General features: G+C 38.1%; 1 protein-coding gene across 1 annotated transcript in view; it reads right to left on the bottom strand.

Moving 5' to 3' along the window:
* Positions 1-23309, bottom strand: part of notch1a (notch receptor 1a) — a 35700-nt gene extending 12391 nt beyond the window's left edge. Inside the window, exons 1-20 of the mRNA XM_079587297.1 lie at positions 22987-23309; positions 20258-20330; positions 13824-14086; positions 13388-13726; positions 12318-12440; positions 11987-12220; positions 10328-10483; positions 10056-10241; positions 9867-9980; positions 9641-9754; positions 8232-8465; positions 8033-8143; positions 5483-5821; positions 4361-4474; positions 3460-3579; positions 3222-3374; positions 2450-2678; positions 2058-2259; positions 1334-1487; positions 558-742 (exon numbers count right to left, since the gene is read on the bottom strand). Coding sequence (XP_079443423.1) covers positions 558-742; positions 1334-1487; positions 2058-2259; positions 2450-2678; positions 3222-3374; positions 3460-3579; positions 4361-4474; positions 5483-5821; positions 8033-8143; positions 8232-8465; positions 9641-9754; positions 9867-9980; positions 10056-10241; positions 10328-10483; positions 11987-12220; positions 12318-12440; positions 13388-13726; positions 13824-14086; positions 20258-20330; positions 22987-23050 — 3507 coding nt within the window. The 5' untranslated portion in view covers positions 23051-23309. The remainder of the gene's footprint in view (positions 1-557; positions 743-1333; positions 1488-2057; positions 2260-2449; positions 2679-3221; positions 3375-3459; positions 3580-4360; positions 4475-5482; positions 5822-8032; positions 8144-8231; positions 8466-9640; positions 9755-9866; positions 9981-10055; positions 10242-10327; positions 10484-11986; positions 12221-12317; positions 12441-13387; positions 13727-13823; positions 14087-20257; positions 20331-22986) is intronic.
* Between the last annotated feature and the right edge of the window lie 600 nt (positions 23310-23909).

The following is a 23909-nucleotide window of genomic DNA, read 5'->3' as shown; positions in this document are numbered from 1 at the left end:
CCAGTATTTAAATTATAAAGTCATGATGAAATAAAGGCTTTTTTAATTTTTCAACACTATTCGAGTGCCTTGGAATATCTTCATTTTTTGAGCTGAACCATCCCTTACATCCAAGGAGCACCCAGATGACAGATGAGTGCATCAGCGCACGTGAGGCAACAAGCGCACGTTAACACAGGCGCGCATGCACGTGTTTCGTTGTCACAGCTACATAAACAAATTTCCCCACGCAGGAAGACGGATGTTATGGTAATATTTTTAATTTATTTTAATCACAAAAACGAACCTTTGCATCAAGTGAAACAGGCCCATTGGCTACCAACATAATACGCTTTTTTAAATTTAAAATGTTCAAAGCTTTATCGCGCTGATGTGACCGAGCCCGAACATCTAAATATCTGTCCGAACCCGGCCCGGCCCATCGGGTATCCATCCTCTACTGTCTATCCACCTACCCATCCATCTATGCGTCTATCCATCTGTCTTGTCTATCCACCTACCCATCCATCTCATATAAATGATGTGCCTGTCAGTGTACATGTGCGATGTTTTCGTACCTCACAGCTGTATCCTCCCAGGTAGTCGGTGCATGTGGCTCCGTTCTGGCAGGGGTTCGGCATGCACTCATCCACCTGCTCCTGACAGTAGCTGCCCGTGTATCCAGCTTGACATCTGCACAGGTGTGTGTTACCGACGTCAACACACTGACCCGCATTACGACACAAAACGACCACAGACACTCCTGAGAAAGAGAGAGACTGCTAGTTTAACATGTGCAACTTTAATGTGGTAAACAAGGCTTTTATGGACAGTAATTGGCTGCATTTTTAAATTGCTGGGGGTGGGGGGGGGGGGGGGGGAAATGCACATTCTAACCAGCTCAGAAATTCAAAATGTAATAATTTTGGTCTAAGAAATATTTAAATTTACTATCTAAAATTGTATATAATTTAAAACGGGGATTCCCAAACCTTACTGTCAGCAGAACTCCTAAAATATTTACTTGAAGTACCCCTGAAGTTTATATTTCAACAATTGCAATAATTCAACAACACATTTGCATGTTCATGATTCTCTGATGTTGGTGAATAGTCACATGACATGCAGGGAAACCATTAAAAATGTTCAACTTTAATTAAATTGTTTTTCATTCTTTCATTCTGGGTCAGAAATGACAAATTTTGCACAAGTTATCAAAATGTAACATACATTACTTTTTTATGCGTTACATTTCATCTAAAATTTTATACATTTCTTTCACATAAAATAAATAATATTTTCAGCCTAAGTTTTAAGTGTTTAGAAGAGAAGTCTATTTAGCCGTGATTGTTACCTTGCTGCTTGGCAGCGACCTCACAGCTGACACTGGGGACGTCGCAGTAGATGCCCGTCCAGCCACTGGCACACTGGCAGGTAAAAGACGCCCCCTGCTGCCAACATGAGCCACCGTTCTTACAGGGAGAGGAGTCACACCAGCGCACCAGACTCTAAAACACACATCGGTAGACAAAACGTGTGAAATATATCTATATCATGAAAATATACCATTATATATATATATACCATTATATATATATATATATATATTACACATACAGTGCAAAGCATAAATGAACACCCATGCTAAAGTTGACTAAAAAGAGGAATAAAAAAAATTATAATTTGGAAATTGATCTTAATGCCTTAATAAAAAAAAATAGGAAAACTCCAACCTTTAAGGACACCAATTTTCTTTGTGAATGAATAATGTATCGTAAATAAATAAATGTTCTTCCTTAAAATACAGGGTGCATAAGTCAGGACACCCCATGTTAAATTCCCATAGAGGCAGGCAGATTTATATTTTTAAAGGCCAGTTATTTCATGGATCCAGGACACTATGCATCCTGATAAAGTTCCCTTGGCCCACATCCTCACACACCCTTCACCACACCTAGAGATTGGCATGGTTTTATTTCCATTAGTCTAATAGCTGGTTTGATTTGCATTGAGAGATGATCTTATGGAAAGATCATAATATTATATATATATGTATGTATATTAGCGTGTTTGTGTACCTGGCAGTTGAGTCCGGTGTATCCGTGTGGGCAGGTGCATTTGTAGGTGCCGTATCCGTCCTGACAGGTGCCTCCGTTTTGGCACGGCCGCGAATCGCACTCGTTAACGTCATGCTGGCAGTAATTCCCGGTGAATCCCGGCAAACACACGCATGAGAACGAGTTTATGCCGTCCACACATGTTCCACCATTAAAACACGAGCTGTAGAGAAGAAACAACACATATTTCGTATGCAAACGAAAAAGAAATTTGAAACATTTAAAAAAATGAAATGAATTTAAAATGCATTTAAATTCAGCAAGTGATGTCCACTCTGAATCATTTCTTATTGAGTTTAATGTGATTTTTACGTCTCAACTTTTGGCAGTATGGTGAAATAATGAGTGTCTACCTCTCAGTGCAGTCCGGTGTGTTGATCTCACAGTTGATGCCGCTGAATCCTACAGGGCAGCTGCAGGTGTAGCTGTTGACACAGTCGGTGCAGTTCCCTCCGTTACGGCAGGGGGCGCTCACACACTCGTCTATGTCCTCTGCACAGCGCTCCCCACGGAAACCAGCCAAACACACACACATAAAGCCGTTCACACGGTCCTGACACACACCTCCGTTACTGCACGGATCTGAGAGAGAGAATAAATTACAATTACTGACGTATTCAGGCTCATCTTAACTTTAATAACTCTTGTTTATCAAGTAGTTACCACAAATTATTTAAAATGTATGTAAATAAAACATCACGAAGAGTGATTTCAAAACGACATAATAGTTTTGCATGTAATTATAGTGGTGCTTAAAGTTCAGAGGATTCCTTTAAAACAATTGGTGTTTTAAAGCCTAGCATACGTACATAGACAGCATTATAGGGCGTCACAAGCACAGTCTAATGTTATTTGATGCCCCTAAATATAATTTTGCTTTATTTGCACTGCTTTAGTAATACACATTGTTCAGTTTTTGTCATGCACATTAAACTGAGATGCAATGACATTAAATAGAGCATAAAACATAATGAAGTGTCAAAACCACATATCGTTGTGAATGTCATTGTAGTGTGGTTAAAGTCTCAAACAATGGCCATTTTAAAACCTAGCAAGTTGTCTATATAGGCAGGATTAAAGTATTTTTATGGGCAAAAATGCTGTCTGGGTTTGTCCATGTCTTACTTGGCGCGCAGTCGTCAACATCGTTCTCGCATAGATCTCCGGTGAATCCGGGGTTGCAGCGGCACTGGTATCCACCACGCAGGTTCTCACACACCCCTCCGTTAGTGCAAGGATTCCTCACACACTCGTTAATGTCCACCTCACAAGTCTGACCTGTGTAGCGAGAGTGTAGTGATGATGATGATGATGATGATGAAGGTCATATAGAGAGTTTTTTCAAATTCGCACACACTCTTACCTTGCCATCCAGCAGGACAAGCACAGGAGAAACTAAGAAAATCCTCCGATTCGCGACACATGCCTCCGTTCTTACAAGGACGCTGCGCACAGGGAGCCAAAAAGTTCTCACACACCTCGCCTGAAACACACAGTGAGAAAGTGTCAAAATGGATGCAAAAGATACACATAGGTCAGGGTTATTATTGTGAAATCAAATGTTAACCAATTCATTTCAGTTGCCAAGGCAAATCAATTTTGTTTAGTTTAAGCTGAAGTATTGAAATAAAAGAATTAATAAAAACTATAGACTTTTTTTAAAAATAAAAACCAAACAAATAAAAACTTAGTAAAAACTATAATAGTATCAATAATACTAAAATATGGGAGCGATACAGTAAAAGGCACAATGTACATTCCTTGAATGTTTAATTATTAAATATTTGAGTTAATTTGAATGTGTCCTGCTACCAATAAAAGTGTGGTAAACATTTGACCATGTTTAAACTAATCTTGCAGGTTTTCCCCTCAAAAATAAGTGCATAAAATAATAAAAAAGCCTGTAGATTAGTTAATCTTTCTTTGTTTTTCCAGTCTCGCTCTTGTATTGCCTCATTTTTCCAGCTCAGTTCCTGCAGGCACTTCCTTATCAGTTTCCACTGTGACCAGCCATAGCAGGAAGTCACTTGGAGTTTCCTTCTATTGTCAATTCTTTGCCTCAACAGGAAACAGGAAGAGGCCAAACAGGAAATAGACCTATTTGAGAAGCCACCCTCGACACAGTGGTGTTATTTCACATCCCCAGATAGTTTTGTGCACACCTCTGCAAAGTTTGCGGTTTCATAATAAAAAACAGCTGCACAATGGGTGTTGGGGGGGCGCAAATAGTTCAGCCGAGCACAAGTTTGTGTGTGTGTGTGTACCTGTGTAAGGCAACATGCAGTTGCACTTGAATCCGGCCACGTCGTCGATACAGGAGCCCTGGTTCAGGCAGGGGTTGGATGCACACTCGTTAATGTTAGTCTGGCAGTTGGGACCTAAACGCAAGAAAACACCCCGTTAAATCATCATTATACACTCAAAATGCACAAATAAATGTAGAAAAGTCAGAAAATATATGCTTTTGAGTGTGTAGTGTTATTTCTTGTAAATTATAGGTTATACAATTGTGTAATATAATTAGCTTAAATTCCTTATACTTAATGCTTTTTCAGCTTTGTATTTAATGTCGTAAAAATTTGCATTTTCTCTCTATCATAGCAGAAAAGATTGTAGACAGACAGACAGACAGATAGCAGAAAAAGTACAAAAGTGTGCAAATGCATACTTTTGAGTGTATTAAGACTTATTTTAGTTTAATAATGTACTGAAAAATAAAATAAAATATTACTTTATTTTTAAAATTATTAGTTTTTATTTATTTGTCCATTTTATGCATTTAAATTAAGTCCAAAAAGTATGCATGCATACTTCAAAAATCCACTGAAAATATTATTTAATCCAAAACTGGCATCCGATTTGTCGTCAAACACTATTATGCAAAACAGCAGCAAATACATTGAGTGAATTTAGACTTTTATTTTATTTAAATACAATTTTAATAATGTATTGAAAATTATATTAAATAATATTACTTTTATTTGAATTGTATTCTTTTTTGACATTTTAGACTACAAAGATTTATTTAGATTCAATATATTTTACTTTTTTTTGACATGGCAGCAAAATCTAAGCATACAATATTATAAAACTTGCATAAAATTGCACAAACCCTCTGTTGGCGATTACATGAAAGGATTAGCTAGGCTAGCTAAACATTTGGGTTCAAACCCAAACCCTTTGCATTCAATATTATTGTTAGTAGAAAAAGCTGAACGGTCACATCTCATATTCTTACTTAATGCAAAGCATTGTGTGCAATATCAGCCAAAAAAACACTTTGCACACTTGCACACTTTAATATTATGCCAGTTTAATGCATTTGTTTAATGCATTTGTATGCTATTTAGGAAGTATAGCATGTGAATTGGTACACAGCGTCTTACCGCTGAAGCCGGCTCTGCAGGTGCACACGTAGCCGCTGGTCATGTCCTTACAGGTGCCTCCGTTCACACACGGGTTGGACAAACACTCGTTGATGTTGATGTCGCAGTTGCGTCCCGTCCAGCCGGCCTCGCACGTGCATCTGTAGCTGTTGATCTGGTCCAGGCAGTTGCCGTGAATACAGGGGTTGCTGGAGCACTCGTTGTGTTGAGAGAGGCAGGTGGCGTCTCGAAAACCCTCTGGACAGAGGCAGGTGTAGGTGTTGACCCCGTCGATGCAGGTGCCGCCGTTATGACAGGGGTTTATCGCACAGTCGTCAATGTTGATGTTACACATTGAGCCTGTGAGGAAAAACAATATGCATTAAAATAGTGTGCAAGACAACAGAAAAATGCAACTTGCTTTTAATAACAAAACTGAACTTTCAGTGTGAAATAATACAGAATAGGCTTGATTTGGTCATAAAAAGCAGGCACAGGTGGAATATTGTGAAATATTATTACCATTTAAAATACCTTTTCTATTGTAAAGTTATTCCTGTGATCAAAGGTGTATTTTCAGCATTATTACTCCAGTCTTTAGTGTCACATGATCCTTCAGAAATCATAATATGCTGATTTTCTGCTCATGAAATATTTCTCATTATTATTATAAATTTTACAAAAACAGGCTGAATCATCTTTTTTTAAATCTTTTGTAACACTAGAATTTTTTTACTGTCATTGCTTCCCAAAATATAGCAAAATACACAAGTGGCCTTATTTACATCAGCAGAACTGAAACTAAGAAATTGAGGAAACTTGAAAAACAACCAATTTTGACCTAATTTAAGACTGTAAAGGACGTTAAATTGATATCAAGTCGTTTCTAATGTGAATATCACATTATCTTCATGATAATAAACAACTTAAATGCCATTCCTATGTGTGGAGAAAAGCCTGTCAATCACTTTCCTTATAAACCATCTTATATATCAGATGATGCCCTCCAAAGAGTGATCTATCCAAAAGTTTGAACCTTAAAACGATCAATAAGTTAAAATGCATGTAAAAACAAAACCACACTCGGTAGTAAAGGAATTTTCCTTGGGACTCATATGTGTGTTGACCTCTTGTTTTTTGTCTGCCTTTGTGTGTGTGTGTGTGGGCCCCATCCCAAATCTCCAGCCCTGCTCCAAATGCACAAAGGATTTCCTCCACCCTCTTGTGCTCTTTCATTCCTCCTTTCTTTCCGTCTTTCAGACCCGCTCACACACCCCTCACACACTCGCTGGGGGGAGGGCAGGTCCTACAGAGGGCTGTTCGCAGATACAAAAGGACAGACCCTATTTCACACACCGCCGAACAACAATTACCCCGTCAACACACACACACAACCCTCCTCTGTAGGGTAATGGGTAACTGTTTGATTCTCTAACAACAATGGGACTTTATTGCAGTTTCTCTCCCACAAACACACGATACTGAGTGTAATACTTGCTATATATAGCACTGTTCAAATTGTTCAGTGATGCTAAAGGACACCAGTTCACCTGCGTAACACACATACACTGCTAACCATTAACCTTGGTTTACATTTCAGGGATTGTTTTAATTCATTTGTATTATGTAGCAAGCAAACAATAAGGCTTTTGAGGCCATGCTTAATCTATATACACAAAAAAGCAGCACGAAATGGGAGATCATGCTATTTTAGTAGGAAAAAGTATTAAATTGAAGTTGAAAAGTGAACTGTCCTCTCCTTATATGGAACAAAGGATTGTAGGCAATATCAGCCTTTAATAAAATAAAGTTGCAATGACAATTTGTGTCCTTAATGTTCTTATTATGTTTGACAGTATTGGGACTTACAACATTTAAAAAATGTGTTTTTGTTTCCTCCGCATGCAACTATTTGCATGCAAGTATTAGCAACTAGCTAAATGAATTACTTTTTTTTGTGAATTACTATGAATTACTAAGTATTTTTTAAACTTTTAGATTCATGCATTTAAAAACTGTTACAGCTTTGCACTAAATGCTATTATAGAAGAAAAAGTTGTTAAATTGAGGTTGGAAAACTTTTTACGAGGAAAAAAAAAAGAAAAAAGATTGTGGGCAACATCAGCCCTAAATAAAATAAAATAAATGAGCGTTTTTTGAAGGTTGGCAATGTCTTATTTCCTATCCGAAGTTATCCAGTCATAATACAGGAAATGTACATATTGAATTCTTAAGATACGAACAAGTTTAATTCTAAGGGTCAGAAATAAGGTGGAATATTATAATTAAAAAAATGTGATTGTGTCCTTAATGTTTGTATGTTGGCCGCCCTTTAGCCATGACTATTCATGGTTTAGCAAAGCCTATTGTACCTTTCTCCTTAAATACAACATGAAAAGGGTCACTCTTGTGATCAGTCAGGCCGAAGCATTAATGTAAAGCACACCTGTGTGTGTCCCAGTTGGGAAAGGCAGTCTCTGTCCTAAGTCATATCTGTTATCTGATACACAAGCTCTGCACTTCGCTGGCCACCTGTTCTCACACACATACACAGATGCTGCACTGACTCACCTGTGTATCCGGGTTCACACACACACTCGTAGCCATTGATCTTGTCGATGCACTTTCCATAGTCACATGGTTTACTCTTGCAGTCGTCGATGTTTATCTCGCAATTCACACCTGCGGTCACAATCACGACATGATAACTGTGTCATCGTGTACTCACCATCATACTTGGCAAGGGTTTTTATGTGTGTGCATGTGTTACCTGTGGTTCCTTTAGGGCAGGTACAGGTGTACGAGTTCTCTCTATCCTGACAGGTGCCTCCGTTTCGGCACGGTTGGCTTAAGCACTCGTTTATGTTGGTCTCACACAGGCGGCCGGTGAATCCAGGGCGACAATCACAGGTGAAAGAGGCCACGCCATCCCTACACACGCCGTAATGACAAGGGCTCGACACACACTCGTTGATGTCCAACTCACAGTGAGCGCCAGCAAAACCTGCAGAAAACCCACATTCTGGATTTAGAATGTTGCCAGTGACACTCATTTCCTATTCTAAGAGGACAGCCAATCATAACACAGGTAATTTGCATATGGATTTTTTTTTTAAATGCATTGCGTCCGAAATCGTATACTATATAGTAGGTATTACATTTGGTTTGAAACTTTGTGACCGTTAAAAAAAGTATGTTCTATATAGTATGCATGTGTAGTATGAATGAAATTTGGATGCACTACATCTGCCATTATGTCCCTGTAACGTGACCTACGGTTTCAGTTGTGTCGCTTCACTGCCATTCACAACTCCTCTCACGAGGCCTCATGGGATAGTAAAGTGTCTATCATACACGTCCTTCAGAATCTCAGCAGAAGCCGTAGATCATCCCGCTACTTTTTACCTACTGTTTTTCGAATACCATGCATGTACAGTTTTTCGCACATTACAGGTGAAACTCGAAAAATTTGAATATCGTGCAAAAGTTCATTTATTTCAGTAATTCAACTTAAAAGGTGAAACTAATAGATTATATAGACTCATTACATGCAAAGTGAGATATCTCAAGCCTTTATTTGTTATTATTATGGCTTACAGCTTATTTAACCCCAAATTCAAAATTAGAATATTGTGAAAAGGTTTTCATAAGCTGTAAGCCATTATCATCAAAATTATAACAAATAAAGGTTTGAAATATCTCACTTTGCATGTAATATAAGTTTATTTAATATATTAGTTTCACCTTTTAAGTTGAATTACTGAAATAAATGAACTTTTGCACGATATTAAAACATTTTCGAGTTTCACCTGCATATAGTAGGGAAGTATTTGATTTCGGATGCAGCAACAGTTACAAAAAAAGACTGTCTAATTCTAAGGGTCAGAAAGATGTTGCAAGAAAATATCACAACCATCGTTCCATATTTAGAATGTTGGCAGTGACTCATTTCCCATTCTAAGAGGTTAGCCAATCATAACACAGGTAATTTACATACAGTATGTAAAATCACAAGATACAACTGCAAAAAACAGACTTTAATTCTAAAGGGTCAGAAAAAGGTGAAATATTTTAATGAAAACAAATGTGAAGGGTTTTTGGTGAAAATATCACATCTCGCATTACAAATGGAAGAAACAATTGCTACAATATACAGAATAAGACTGGGAAAAGGTGTACCTGGAGTGCATTCGCAGGTGTATTTGTTTGGTCCGTCTGTGCACTTGGCGCCGTTTTTACACGGTGTGCTGGCGCACTCATCCACATCCACCTGGCATAAATTCCCAGAGAACCCTGGAGAGAAATAAACACATGCCTTGTTTATTTTGATTGCTCAACTACAATGCACATTATAAGAAAACATAACCGTGGCTAATTCTTATGATTTTGAAAATTGTGACGTTACCTTTGGGGCAGTCGCAGTGGAACGAGTTGATCTTGTCGATGCATTTTCCGCTATTGAGGCAAGGCTGTGATGCACAATCGTCGGTGTTTATTTGACAAAACACACCCTCGTAACCTATACATCAAAGCAATCAGTCAGACAACAGCGGTGATGTGCTTTTGATACAGGTAAATGGTAAAAGACCCATACCTGGCATGCAGATACAGTGGAATCCACCGATTTGGTCGAGGCAGGTGGCGTCGTTCTGGCAGGGGTTTGACTTGCACTCATTAACGTCCATTTCACAGCGCGGGCCTTCATAGCCTTGGAGACACTTGCACTGGAAGGAGCCTTTAGTGTTGAGACACCGTCCACCATGCTCGCATGGGTTTGCACCTAAAATGCATCAATCAAACATTATTGTAATGCAAAAATCTTACAGCATTTCAAATTCTTTCCAACCAATCATATGCGATTCTTACCAAGCGAGCACTCGTCGATGTCTTGGTTGCAGGCTGATCCCGTGTAGCCGGGCGGACAGGTGCAGATGGCCTTTCCACTCACCGGGTTCGTGTCGCAGTTCGAGCCCTTCTGACATGGGTTACTGATGCAGGCATCATCAAGGTGACACAGGAGACCTGTGGGGAACAGTGTTGTTATTGCTAGCTACAACTATTAAAGGTCATTTTTGGGCACTGAAATAAAATAAAATGAAATAGAAATAGAACACTTAATATAATAAATACTATAACAGTATATAAATAGTAAAACTTAAATAAATAAAAGCTAATTCAACATACTAATAAATACTATACTTAGAGTTGCACGATTCTAGATAAATTGAGAATCACAATTTTTTTTGTTTCAAATAGAGATCACAATTCTGACCAGACAACTAAATAAAATAACATGTAAATTACTAGAGGTTCTTACATATTACCTGCTGCAGTCTATTTAAAAATGTTTTCATTAATTTGAATTTGAAATAAAATTGGTTTGGGTGAATGATTCAATGACTCACTCAAAGATTTCACTTGTTTCATAACCGAATGAATCAGTGTTTTTGAACAAATCTCTTGATTTAATGATTCAATGATTCAATGACTCACTCCTAAATACTTCACTTGTTTCATAACTAAATGAATCAGCATTTTTGAATGATTCTCTTGATTGAATGATTCAATGACAAATACATTTTTCACAGTAAAATGTAATCAACACAATTGTTATTTGAACCGCAATGTTATATTCACATTTTTTTCAATCTATTTCAATCGCTACCGTAAACATCAGTGTTAATATCTGAACTAAAAACTTTTATCCCAGCACTTCTGTGATCATTTAAAAAAATTTTAGACAGAAATAATGATACCATATCATTGAAAAGACTGTTTGTGAAGCCGTTTGATACCGAAACATGACAAATGGTCTCTCTGGCTCAGCGGCAGCGTGAACGCAGATTTATCTATTAACGATTAATCGTGCAGCTCTAACAATAAAAGAATATCAATAATACTAAAATAACACTAGCCACGTTTCCATTACCACAAATTGCGCAAATTGAAATTGCGAATTGAAAATACGCCCAATGGAAACACGTAAATTTAGCAAAAACTCCCATTTAACGCAAAAGTTTTTACGATCACATGAGGTGGTTTTTCAGGCAATTCGAAAAATAAATATTTTGCAAAACTGCATTGGAAACAGTTTTTGCGCATTTACAGTCACCTGACGTGATTTTGGACAGAATACGAGATCTTTATTAAATTCATAAAAGACAAAAGAATTACAGAAATACTGGATTCTAAACCTCAAAGAAATGCCACAATCAAGAGCTTGAAGCAGATATGAGGGAGAAACACCCAGAAACTCCTCATATGTGCCGCTCACAAGTATAATGGTCTTTCCTTGCCATTAATGATTGGATAACACACACACGTCTCCTTCGATTAATAATAATGGCTAGTGTGGTGGCTGTGATAGGCCTATACATAAAGCATACCAACGTCATTTTGCAATAGTTTTCACTCGACATTAAAAAAAAAAAAAAAAAATTGCGTAAATCTGTAAGGGAAACACGCCTAATGTTGGGTAAAATTAAGATGGCGATAAAAAAAAGGAAGTTGCACAAACAAACGTACCTGTGCGGCCATGTGGACACTCGCAGAAGAAAGATGCGACGCGATCGTGGCATGTGGCGCCTTGGGAACACGCTGCGCTGGCGCAGTCGTCGATGTTCTCGCTGCAGTCGTCGCCCGTCCAGCCGTTCACACACACACAGTGGAACCCGCCGATGGTGTTGTGACACGTTCCTCCGTTCTGACAAGCGTTAGGCGAGAGTTCACACTCGTCTACGTCATCCGTACAGTACTGACCTGAAGAAAGAAGGGGTCAGAGGTCAAATGCGAGGTGAGGCGAAACATTTCTTTCATTGGATTATTATTGTTATTGTAAAGTAGAATAAAGTAGTACCGGTCCAGTGTTTGTCGCAATGGCAGTTGTACGTATTGACGCCATCTATACACCTGCCTCCATTCTCACAGGCATGCTGGGTGCAGTCGTCAACGTTATGCTCGCACGTTTGACCCGTGAACCCTGCGAGACAAATCATTTACATTTAATACACATCAAAGAGTCTGAGACCGTATACAGATTGTGTTTATGTGCTTGAGTGAGCAACTGAGTCATCTTAGTCACTCATTGGGATTAATTATAAACTACAACAAAAAAAGCACCGCATACAATGCAGGATTGACATGCTGGTAATGAGTAACTGAGCACATGCAGGGTTATTAGCTTCTACTAAGACAAAAGCTATTGTTTTCAAAACTATTATTATTGTTTTATTGTATTTATATATGGTTTTAAAACTATTCAACTTGTGTAGGCTGAAATGTAATGCAACTGAAGTAGAAATAATGCCTATAAAATTTAACTTAAATGTAAAGTAAATTTGAAAAAAAAAAGTTTAATTTATACTTATTCATATTTTTAATTTTATATTTATTTAAAAATGTATTTTCGCATTTATTCACACATATACACACATACTGTATTTATGTATTCATTAATTTCTTTGTTTTTTGCATTACCTAAATATATTTTCATGATAAATACATTTATTTAAATATGTATTTAAATACATTTAAGTATACATACATATAAATATAAACGTACACGCGTTCAAAAAAACACAGTTAAAAAGTTTTATATGGGTAAAAAATTTTTTTTTAAAGAAATAAACTAAATTAATTCTTTTATTCAGCAGGGACGCATTAAATTGATCAAAGGTGACAGTAAAGACATTTATAATGTTACAAAAGCTTTCGTTCTTTTGAAATTTCTATTCATAAAAAAACCACGTTTTTTTGGGTACACAACTGTTTTCAACATTGATAATAATGTTTTCACAATATTTCTGTTATTGACGTATTTTGGATCAAATAAATGCAGCCTTGATGAGCAGAAGAGAACTTTTGAACGGTAGTATATATTCTCATTCATAAAAAATGTTTTGTTGATGCACAAATAAGCACACACACCTGACAGACAAGTGCAGGCATAGGAGGTGTCGCTGGTCTGTAAGCAGGTCCCTCCGCTCCTGCAGGGCGACGGGTGGCACGGGTGGTACAGGCGCTCGCAGTGTGTGCCAGCGTACTCCGGCGGGCACCGGCAGAGGTACGAGCCCACCTCGTTTATACAGGTGCCGCCGTTACGACAGGGGGAGGAAGAGAGAGCGCACTCGTTCACGTCTTGCCGACACGTCTGGCCGTGGAAGTTAGGAGGGCAGGTGCAGATGTAGTGCGAGTCGAACGCTGAACATTGACCACCGTTGGCACAGGGGTTCGACGCACACGGGTCGGCCTGTTGGCACGTTTTACCTACGCACATGAAAGAAAAAGCAGAGGTTAACTTATCTTCCAGCTCTCGCAAGGAAGAGCATCACGTCTGGGTGATGTAAGTGTGTGATGGTCATACCTGACCATCCAGGCGGGCAGCGGCAGGTGAAGGTGTCGAGCGTGAGCAGAGAGCAGGTGCCTCCGTTACGGCACGGGGAGCTCATGCAGGCGTGATTGACAGGTGTCAGACAGAGCGGATCGCTGTATCCTAAGACGCAGTCGCAGGTCACCGCCACGTCATTCCCCTGCGTCCGCGCACGGCAAACTCCTCCGTTACGGCACGGCGACGGGCTGCACGGGTTCGGGAACTGACATTTGGGGCCGACGAAGTCTGCAGGACACCTAAAGAAACACAGATTATATTATTATTGCTTTGAGAATAACAGAGAGCTAAATATGACAAAGCCTCCAAGTGAACAGTTATTTATAAATACTTTATTTTTTAAATTCTAGAAATGCTAAAGTTTTGTTAGGATTATGGTTAGGTTTACTTCGATGCATAATTTATTTTAATATCCATTTATTTATATTAATATTTATGCATTTATATATGCATTTATATTAATTAATTTATTCACATTTATATATGCATTTAAATTAATAATTATTTATATATAATATATATATATATATAATATAATATTTTATATTAATTTATTCATATTTATATGCATTATTTTAATTTGTTTATATTTATTTATAAATATGTTTTTAGGGTTAAGGTTATTTATATTTATTTAATTTTCATTCATCTATTTATATTCATATTTATTAATGCATTTATATTTATGTATTTATTCATATTTAAATGCATTTATTTATTTTAATATCCATTTATTTATATTAATATTTATTTACTTATGCATTTATATTAATTTATTTATTCACATTTATATATGCATTTATATTAATTTATTCATATTTATATGCATTATTTTAATTTGTTTATATTTATTTATAAATATGTTTTTAGGGTTAAGGTTATTTATATGCATTTAATTTTCATTCATCTATTTATATTCATTAATGCATTTATATTTATGCATTTATTCATATTTAAATGCATTCATTTTTTTTATATATATATACAAACGCAAATGTTTTCCTTTAGGCTTCAGGTCAGGGTTATTTATACAAAAACAGCAGATATCTATGATATGTTCTAATTTAGTTGGAAGAGTAAACGTATGTGTGTGTGTGTATAAACAGTGTGTGAAAGAAAGACACTGTTCTAACTCATCTGAATTCCTCAGGGCGATCAGGAACCACAAGAACACACACACACACACACACACACACAGTGTCACATGCTCTCTCTCTCTCTCTCTCTCTCTCTCTCTCTCTCTCATATGGACACATTCAAATGACACTTGAACACTTTCTTCAACGGCCACTAAAGTAAATTTCAAAATGTGAACTCAAAAGTAAAAGATATAGTAAATACAGTGTGTTTTATTCATGTGTGTGTGTGTGTGTGCGCTGCTGCAGCAGGTGTGTGCATAAATAAGGGCAGCTGTGCTGCAGGCCCCGCCCACTGTACTCTGCCCCTCCCCCAAAGCCTGTTGCCATGGCGAGTGGCATAAGGTCACTAAGGCAGCTCCCAAGAGAAGAGAAAACTCCGCCCCTCCAAACTATTGGAAATCTCACATTTATCTGCACAGAATCTCGATTGACATGATTTGTTCTCATCCATATTTATCACTTTCATTCATTCGTTTTATCTTTATTAAACACATCACTGTAGATATTGACACTGAAATCTGGCCAAGAATACCCTATATAACATTTATTTTCAAAATGCAGCGCATTGCATTTTAATTAATTTATATAAAATAAAATAAAAATAAATAACAATTTAAAATAAAAAAATTAAATGGAAACAAAATTTTTAGAAATGTATATATTGTTATATACCTACATAAATATAGTAACAATATATTACATAATAACATATATATTACATATGTGTATGTATGTATGTCTGTGTTACACACACACACACACACATATATATATATAAAAAATATCAATATTTTAAAAATGAATGTAGAAAAGAATTACTCAACAAATCTAATTGATATGTTAATTGGAATCCATAAATCACAATACAACTGCAAATCACATGCAGTAGATTAATAATAGAGACATCCCAACGCAAACACTTGCAGGCGCAGATGAGTGTGTGAGTTTACTTGAGGCATTAACGCAGTCTCGGTCTTTGTCCCCAGGGGCAGCAGCAGAAGTCATCTGCAGCCCGCCGAGGCAACAGGTCCGAGAGCAGGAGTGTGTGTGAGACTCGACTCTGAACAGATGCTGCGGTGACCTGTGACCCCTGAGCACATTTGTGACTGCAGGCAACAGACCCCCCCATTCCAGTGGGCTGGTCTACCATCTGCTGCTGCCGTGGCCTTCTGTGCAAGTGTGTGTGTGTGTGTGTGTGTGTGTGTGTGTGTGTGTGTGTGTGTGTGTGTGTGTGTGTGTGTGTGTGTGTTTTCACACCGCAGACTTCCTGCCCCTCAGTGTGAATCAAAACAACAAACTTTCGTTTTCTCCGTCTGGCCCACAGAGACGTGTTCTTACGGTTCACACCTTTGCAAACACGAGACGTTTAAAGCAAACAGATCAACTTTTGAGTCACTTTATGTTTTGCTGGCCACTACAGGAAGTGATCTTATCAATTATTATATATCAGTTTACAATAAGGTTTAATTTGTTTAACATTAGCAAACATGAATGAACAATGAAAAATAGAGCAGTTGTTAATCTTAATGCGCATTACAACATTTACTAAATACATTTTTTAAATCAATAGATGTATCTGTTAACACTAGGTAATGCACTGTTAACTATTATGAGCAAACAGTGAAGAATTGTTTTTTTATTGACTAAATTTAAAGATGAATCAATCCTGTCAAAGATATATTGCTTATTGTTAGTTCATGTTAGCTTACTATTGATAACTAACTAGATTTAAGTACTCATCAACAAAACCGTTCCATCGTGGTTTTCTTTAGTGAGAGTTTTGAACTTTTGTTAAGGGTTTAAATTCAGAGTAAAGGATCGCAGGAAAGCACGTCGCTAAACCATAAACCGTGCATGAAAGCCCACACACTAGAAACAAACTAAACACATGACATGGAAGTGTGAGTTTAAGTGAAATATTATAATGCAGAAGTTACTCAACAAAAGGTATAAAGCTGAAGTCATACTTCCAGACTCGAGCGGTTTCACGCGGTTTTGGTGCGAGGCCAAATTTAGAACCGTATGTTCATCACAACGATCGGTCTCTTTAAAGAACTCTGGTCATGCACAACATCACACACACACACACACACACACACACGTCTAGTGATGATGCACTTCATCATTCGCCATCATTAAAATTGCCCAGCCAAACGCTGTCACCAATCCGACCACAACCACAGCGATACAAGGCCATCCAGCATTCCAGGATTCAAATGACAACTCTGGAATTCGGATTCCACGCTTCCAATTAACTTCCCGCCCTCCAGCATTCCAACAGTTCCAGAACTGATGTCAGGTGTTGTGGAATGATCAGGAGTCACAGAGCCTCTTCATGATGTTCATGTACCGAAAAACCAACAAAACACACAGCGACCCTGTTGCATTATGAACGCAATTGCACTAAGCTCAACTAAAATGAAGCCCATAAATGTGGAAAAGCATGGAATAGGTTGGAGCTGTTGACATTCTCCAATCGTCAGGATACAATCAGGAACGTTTGACTTCTAGAAAGACAAAGTGCACTAATGATTTGAGAAATCCCACCTTTAGAAGAACTCACACAAGACAAAATAATAGTTAAAAATAGCATTTAATTCAATAAAATGTTTTTGTTAATCAGTTCATCTGACTGTCCATCAAACACATGCTGAATGGATGTTTTACAAGACAGTGTTATTTTATTATTATTATTATTATTATAGTATGCATTCATATTTTGAATTAGCGATTTATTTTATTTTATTTTAGGTTTTTAGTAATTTTGTCATCTGCTTGTCATGTTTTTAAGTTTTTGTTTTTATATATTTCTATTTGACTTTTATTTCAGTTTTAGTTATTTTCGCATTTAAACCTATTTTAATTCAGTTAGTTGCAAAGGCAACATTACATTTTTGTCTAAGTTTTTCAAACCGAATTTCAACTTCATCTAATATTTTTGTTTCATTTCAATTAACAAAAGTGATTCTTAATTGTTTTAGATAATAAAAACACTGCTGCGCATACATAACAAGCCTTAGCTTATACATAACGCCTCCATAACTCTGACCACACCTACAAATACTTGAAATAAGTGGTTTTAATATGGCATCACCCAAATAGATCAAGTTTCCTAGTATAGAATGAGCGTGTAATCTAGTATGACTATAGACTGTCAGAGTTTCACCACTTCACATGAAGATAATTTGCTTTATAAATGAGTGTGTCATAAAAGATCATTACAGGAACACTTAACTCGACGTAAAGTAGGACATCCTCTCGCTAAATGTCAGAAGTTCATGTGAACTTTTACAAGTTCAAGCAGCGCCGACCTCAATTCAGAAGCAACAAGCCAGAGAATTCCCCACACGCTTGCACACTCACAAACACTGGCGATTTACAAACAATTTCCCAGGCTGAGATTCGGACCACACAGGAAAAGGCGTCAAAGTTCAGATGAGATATTTCTGGGATAAAAGAATATGTCTGCTCTTCCTGTTTATTGACGGGGTCATCACAACAGGATGTTCAGGGTTTGGCCCCCACTGAATGTGTGTGTGCTTGTTCAAGCAACTCAACAGATAAAATCTCTCTCTTCTTTGCTAAACTGATTCATACATTAATTAGGGCCGCTTGCTAAGGCAATTAACACTGTTTTTATTGCTCATACTCCGGGTCATGAACTTGAAAGGGAAAAAAACCCGTAGATTTCCACTGAACATCTGAGCTATATATGAACCATCAGACCAGTAAGCAGCCTCACATTCTTACAAATAAAGGTTAAAGGGGGGGGGGGGGGGGGGGTTCACAGTGATGCCACAGAAGAACCATCACTGAACCGTTTTCTTAGTGTGAAGAACATTTTTAAAAACTAAAGAACCTTTTTTTTATCATTAAGAACCTTTCGTGGAATGGAAATATTCCATGGATGTTCTTCATGGAACCATAGATGCCAATAAAGAACCTTTATTTTTAAATTCAATATATTGGCAGCAACTTATGGACAGACAAAAATGCATGTTTTCATAAAAAATGGCGGATAAACTAGTAGGAACCACCAAGCAAACATCCAGAACTCCCTCGCAATCAAAATTCAATTTTATTTTCAACTTGAAAGTGTAAAAGTGACAAAGGATATGGCAATCTTTTCCTAGATTAAATTTTCACAAGATTAAATGGTGAAAGAGAAATGCGGCTAACAGTCTCACACACTTGTTTGCATTTGAATTTCCCCACTTTAAAGCGTCTCACACACACACACACACTGAGGCCATTCTCATGAGCTCCTGCAATCTTATTACCCCCACCGCCATCTGCCCTCCAAAAAAGACACCATTCACACACACACACACACACACAGAGAGAGAGCCTCCCGAGAGTGTAAAAGCAAAAAAAAGTTTGAAATAAACAACAAAATCTGATTTTGAGGGAAAAATCTTAGGAAATCTTAGTGTTGCATCATATAAGAACAGATGCAAGTTTTATTCCACGCTTGCTAAGTGTGTGTGTGTGTGTGTGTGTGTGTGTGTGTGAGACAATAGGAGGTGAGGGCCAGCTGTTGGGCTGAATGGCATGAATAGACATTGACAGAAGCAGCGTCCCACTGCAGCAGGGCACCAACGGACTACTGGGGGGTTGGTAGGGGGGTCTTTTATCTAAGTTTGAAACCAAATGACTATGGCCGCGTGCATGTTCGCACATGCGCACACACTCACACACTCGAAAGATGCTGAGAGCTTTGTCTGGTTGCTAAGAAGGGTTTGGTCCTACAGATGGAATCTCAACATGGTAGATCACAAATACACAGGTATACACACACTTTTCTTTAAAAACATGGTTTTTACTACAATTTTGAAACTGAAACATAATTACAAACTAACAGAAAGTAACATGGGAAAGTAAAATAAAATGGGAAATTTAAGTAGAAAGAGAATTTTCCTGTAAAACACTCAAATAGTCTGTTATATTTACAACTCAATATTATGTGTGTTACACTCTTTCAAATAAAGGTTCTTCAATGTTCAATAAAGAACTGGTGCATATAGAGTTGCTATATGGTTCTTCGGAGACTCAAAAAGTTTCGTGTTTTGGATTCTCGCACCAAAGAATAAATGGTTTTCCGCAAAACTAGAGAATAAAAACTTCTGTGGAACTTAAAAATGTTCCTAAACTCTTCAAAATAACGGCTCCAAAAGGGGGTTTTCCCAACGATGCCGCCATAGAAGAACCATTTAGTGTTCTCCAAAGAACCGTGAACAGTTAAGAGTACAGCGTAATGTTTTTGTAACGTACCTGCATGATGCTTCTCCGCTCGGCTTGTGCTCGCATATTCCTCCATTCTGACAGTATTCTGAGCATCTTTGCCCTAAACAAACACAGAGATCTGTTAGTGCATCCCAGCATTCAACTAAACCACACAAATCACCTGCAGAAATCCCAGTACAACCCATAGCACACCTGTCAATGCAAACACACATGCTAACTCCTTACAAAAGAACCTTGCCACCTACAGACATCAATAAAGGGCCCGGAGCCCTTTGTTTTGTGGCCCCGATGGAGAGCCACTGGCCTTTTGTTGGATTGTGAATAACTGACTTTGATGGGGGACTGGAAGGGAGGGGGGTTCTTGATGAATGGTTCTTGACTATTCATCTAAAGAGATCCTGAAAAATCCAGTTATCTAACACTGAGCCTGGAAATAGCTCCACATTCTCTACAATTCCCTCTCCATGTGGCAGTCAGCCCTTAACAAGGGTTTAAACTCAAAATACACTCCTTCCTGTTCCAGTATTAATATATCAGCTTTGAGTTTAGCTGACAGTGTTGGGATGTGCACGTTTGACTTTGAGTGAGCATTCAATATGCTTTAATAAGCCAAATGTGTCCAATGATGGAGGGAAGTGTATTTATTTAGTAGGAGCGTGCAACGTCACACTTTAGGGATTAACAGCGCACCGAAGCCAGTCACCATAGACCGCAGTTGTGCACTTGTTGAATGAAACCAGCTGCCTCCAGGCCGTCTTTAATTGGTAACGACTGTCTAGAGACAAAGCACAAAACCCTCAGATTGGTCCTTGTTATAGATTACACCACTAGTACTAATTCTCCTTTTTTTTCTTTATCTTTTGTTTCTGATTCAGATGTTGCACAACTTTAAACTTCTATGCACAGACTAGGCCGCACAATGGATTTCAAATACTTACTAAGCACATTTTTGGCTGAATAAATGACCATTTCGGTCATTTGAAGTTATTGAAAAGATGGTCAGAAAGTAATTTTATTGAGATCACCAATTAAATATTTTAAAGTTAAGCATTTTTTCTACGCTTTTCCCAGGAGTTATTAAATATTATTTAATTTAATCAAATAAAAAAATAATACAATGTAATGGAAGTTAAAGCCATAGTTCACCCAAAAATTTAAGTTGTCATAATTTACTCACCCTCAAGTTGTCATACCAAACCTGTATGAGTTTCTTCAATTGAACACAAAGAAGATATTTTCAAGAATGTCGGTAACCAACAGTTGACTGACCCCGTTGACTTTCATAGTGTGGAGAAAAAAATACTATGGAAGTCAATGGGGTTCATAACTGGTTTGTTACCGACATTCTTGAAAATATCTTCTTTTGTGTTCAAAAGAAGAAAGAAAACAACTTGAGGGTCAGTAGATGACAGAATTTTCATTTTTGGGTGAACTATCCCTTAAGTAGCCTAATAATAAAAAATAAAAAATTATAGGCTACTTTTCCAAAAATTCAATGACCATGGGTCATCTTTGAAGTATCATGTAAATAACATGGTACATAAATATATACATTGGCCTATAGGCTACAGCAAAAGTAGGACTACCATGGAATTGCCATACAATTGGTAGGCTACAATATTGGTCCAATAAATACCATTATTGTGCTGTGGTAGCCCCACAGAATTTATTGTTAGCATAATTTCTCTCTTTCTTAACTGGTTTACCTCAGGCTTGAAATGTGAAATATTTAACATTAATAAGCGTCTCGTTTCGTTTCCTATCCCTTCTGTCTAGTTGTGTCATTTCCCTGTCTGTCTTCTCTCGGTTCCTCTACCGGAGCGTGGTCTGGTGGAGCGTCGCGCGCGCGCGTGTGGAGGAGGAGGAGGAGGAAGGGGGGAGAGAGAGAGAGAGAGAGAGAGAGAGAGAGAGAGAGAGAGAGAGAGAGAGGGAGAGAGAGAGAGAGGGAGAGAGAGAGAATTTTAATTTAAGAGAGAGTTTGGGGGGGGGGGGGGGTCTAGGGGCGCGCGCGACAGCTGCAGAGCCCACGCCGCGCGGACAAAAGGAATCAGAGTCCAGCACGAGCCTATAAAACACTGTCTCGAGCCATTGTTTACCAGCGCACGAGAACAACAGCACAACCCCCCTCCTCCTCACCCTCCCTTCATTCATTCATTCACTCACAGATCGCTTTCCTCCAGACTCCACACACAATGCAACTCAATCAACATCAGGGACACCAGACAAAAAAAATCCTGAACACTAAAAAACAACCACAATAACTTCAGAAATCAAGCACTTACACTGTCATAAAGTTCTGAAGTTCCTCAGCCTTAACATGAAGATATGCATCTGTGATATTTACATAATAACATGAACAGAAACTATTCGCCAAAGTTACATTAGTGAATGAACAAGTTAAAAAGAGAGATTTTAGACAGACTGGAAACACTGCTTAGCCTAACCGAGGCGGCTGTCAAAAGTGGTCCAATTTACCCCAAATAGACTAAAATAAACTTCCACTGAATTACACTTTGAAATCAACAGAATCAAAAGTGTACTTGAATCAGAATACTTGTCATAAAAATAAAAAATAAACAGATGTGAAATTGTGTTTATCAATATCAAAGACAACTCTGTGCAACAAGTGACAAGTTCTGCAGAAATATCTCAGAGCAAATCAAAACAGAACAGTTTGGAAATATCAAATGAATCAAAACAGAGTCTATGACTAAATGCATATCATTTAAAAAAAAAGTTGCATTGATCTTTGATACCTTGTGCCACCGTCGCGAGCGATGCTGCCGTCAGTAGCGTTAATTTCACCAAGAAACGGTTCATAACTCCACCTCGGCGTTACAACTTCTTTAAAATCCTTTCTGAAGTTCTCATAGATCCCCTGAAGTCTTCTTTAAATCTCCCAAAAAAAGTGCAAAAGAGTTTGAATAAATATCCGTGTTAATTAATAAATAAATCCCAGTCTCTCTCGAGAGCGTCTCTTGTCGCTGCTGCTCGTGGGAACTCTGCTTGATTCTCTCAGCTCGTAGCGCGCGTGAGCGTGCGCGTGCGCTGATGTCACTGTCGCGTGGGACTCTGAACGTCGCGAGCTCAATCTGAACGACTTCTCACGCTCGAGACGGAAAGCGCCCGCCCCTGTTATCCATCCGCGCAGGTACTGAGAGAGAGAGAGAGAGAGAGAGAGAGAGAGAGAGAGAGAGAGAGAGAGAGAGAGAGAGAGAGAGAGAGAGAGATTTCCTTCAAAATTAATGTGCATCTGGAAAAAAAAAAAAGAGAGTGAACACTCCCTGCACAGTTTAGTTTCACCGCGAAGGAAGAAAAAAAAACTTTCTCACACTTTCTTCCCAGGATAAATGTGGGATATGCAGGTTTATTCCTGTCCCATCTAGATGATTGAGGAGGGACTAGGGCGGATCACTGCTTTCTGTTGGCGCCAGTTCAGACCCATAGAAAAGGGGGGAGGCCTCATTAACAAATCAAGACCCAATGCTGAAAGTGTGTGTCCTTTGTTGCCCATTTCTAAAGGAGAGAAATGTTTTTATATCACGAGCTAAGAGTTTTTTGGACATGCTGGTACCAAGGTAGTGCCGTGGATGTGTGCATGTGCAATAGTAATACTATGTTTTCCTTCCATGGTTCAATGGTAATAACACTAGCTTTTTGGATATACCACGTTTGTTTA

This window comes from Phoxinus phoxinus, assembly GCF_949152265.1.
Source record: "Phoxinus phoxinus genome assembly, chromosome: 17".
Lineage (NCBI taxonomy): Eukaryota > Metazoa > Chordata > Actinopteri > Cypriniformes > Leuciscidae > Phoxinus > Phoxinus phoxinus.
The sequence above is the reverse complement of the archived record's forward strand: the minus strand, read 5'-3'. Positions and strand labels throughout refer to the sequence as shown.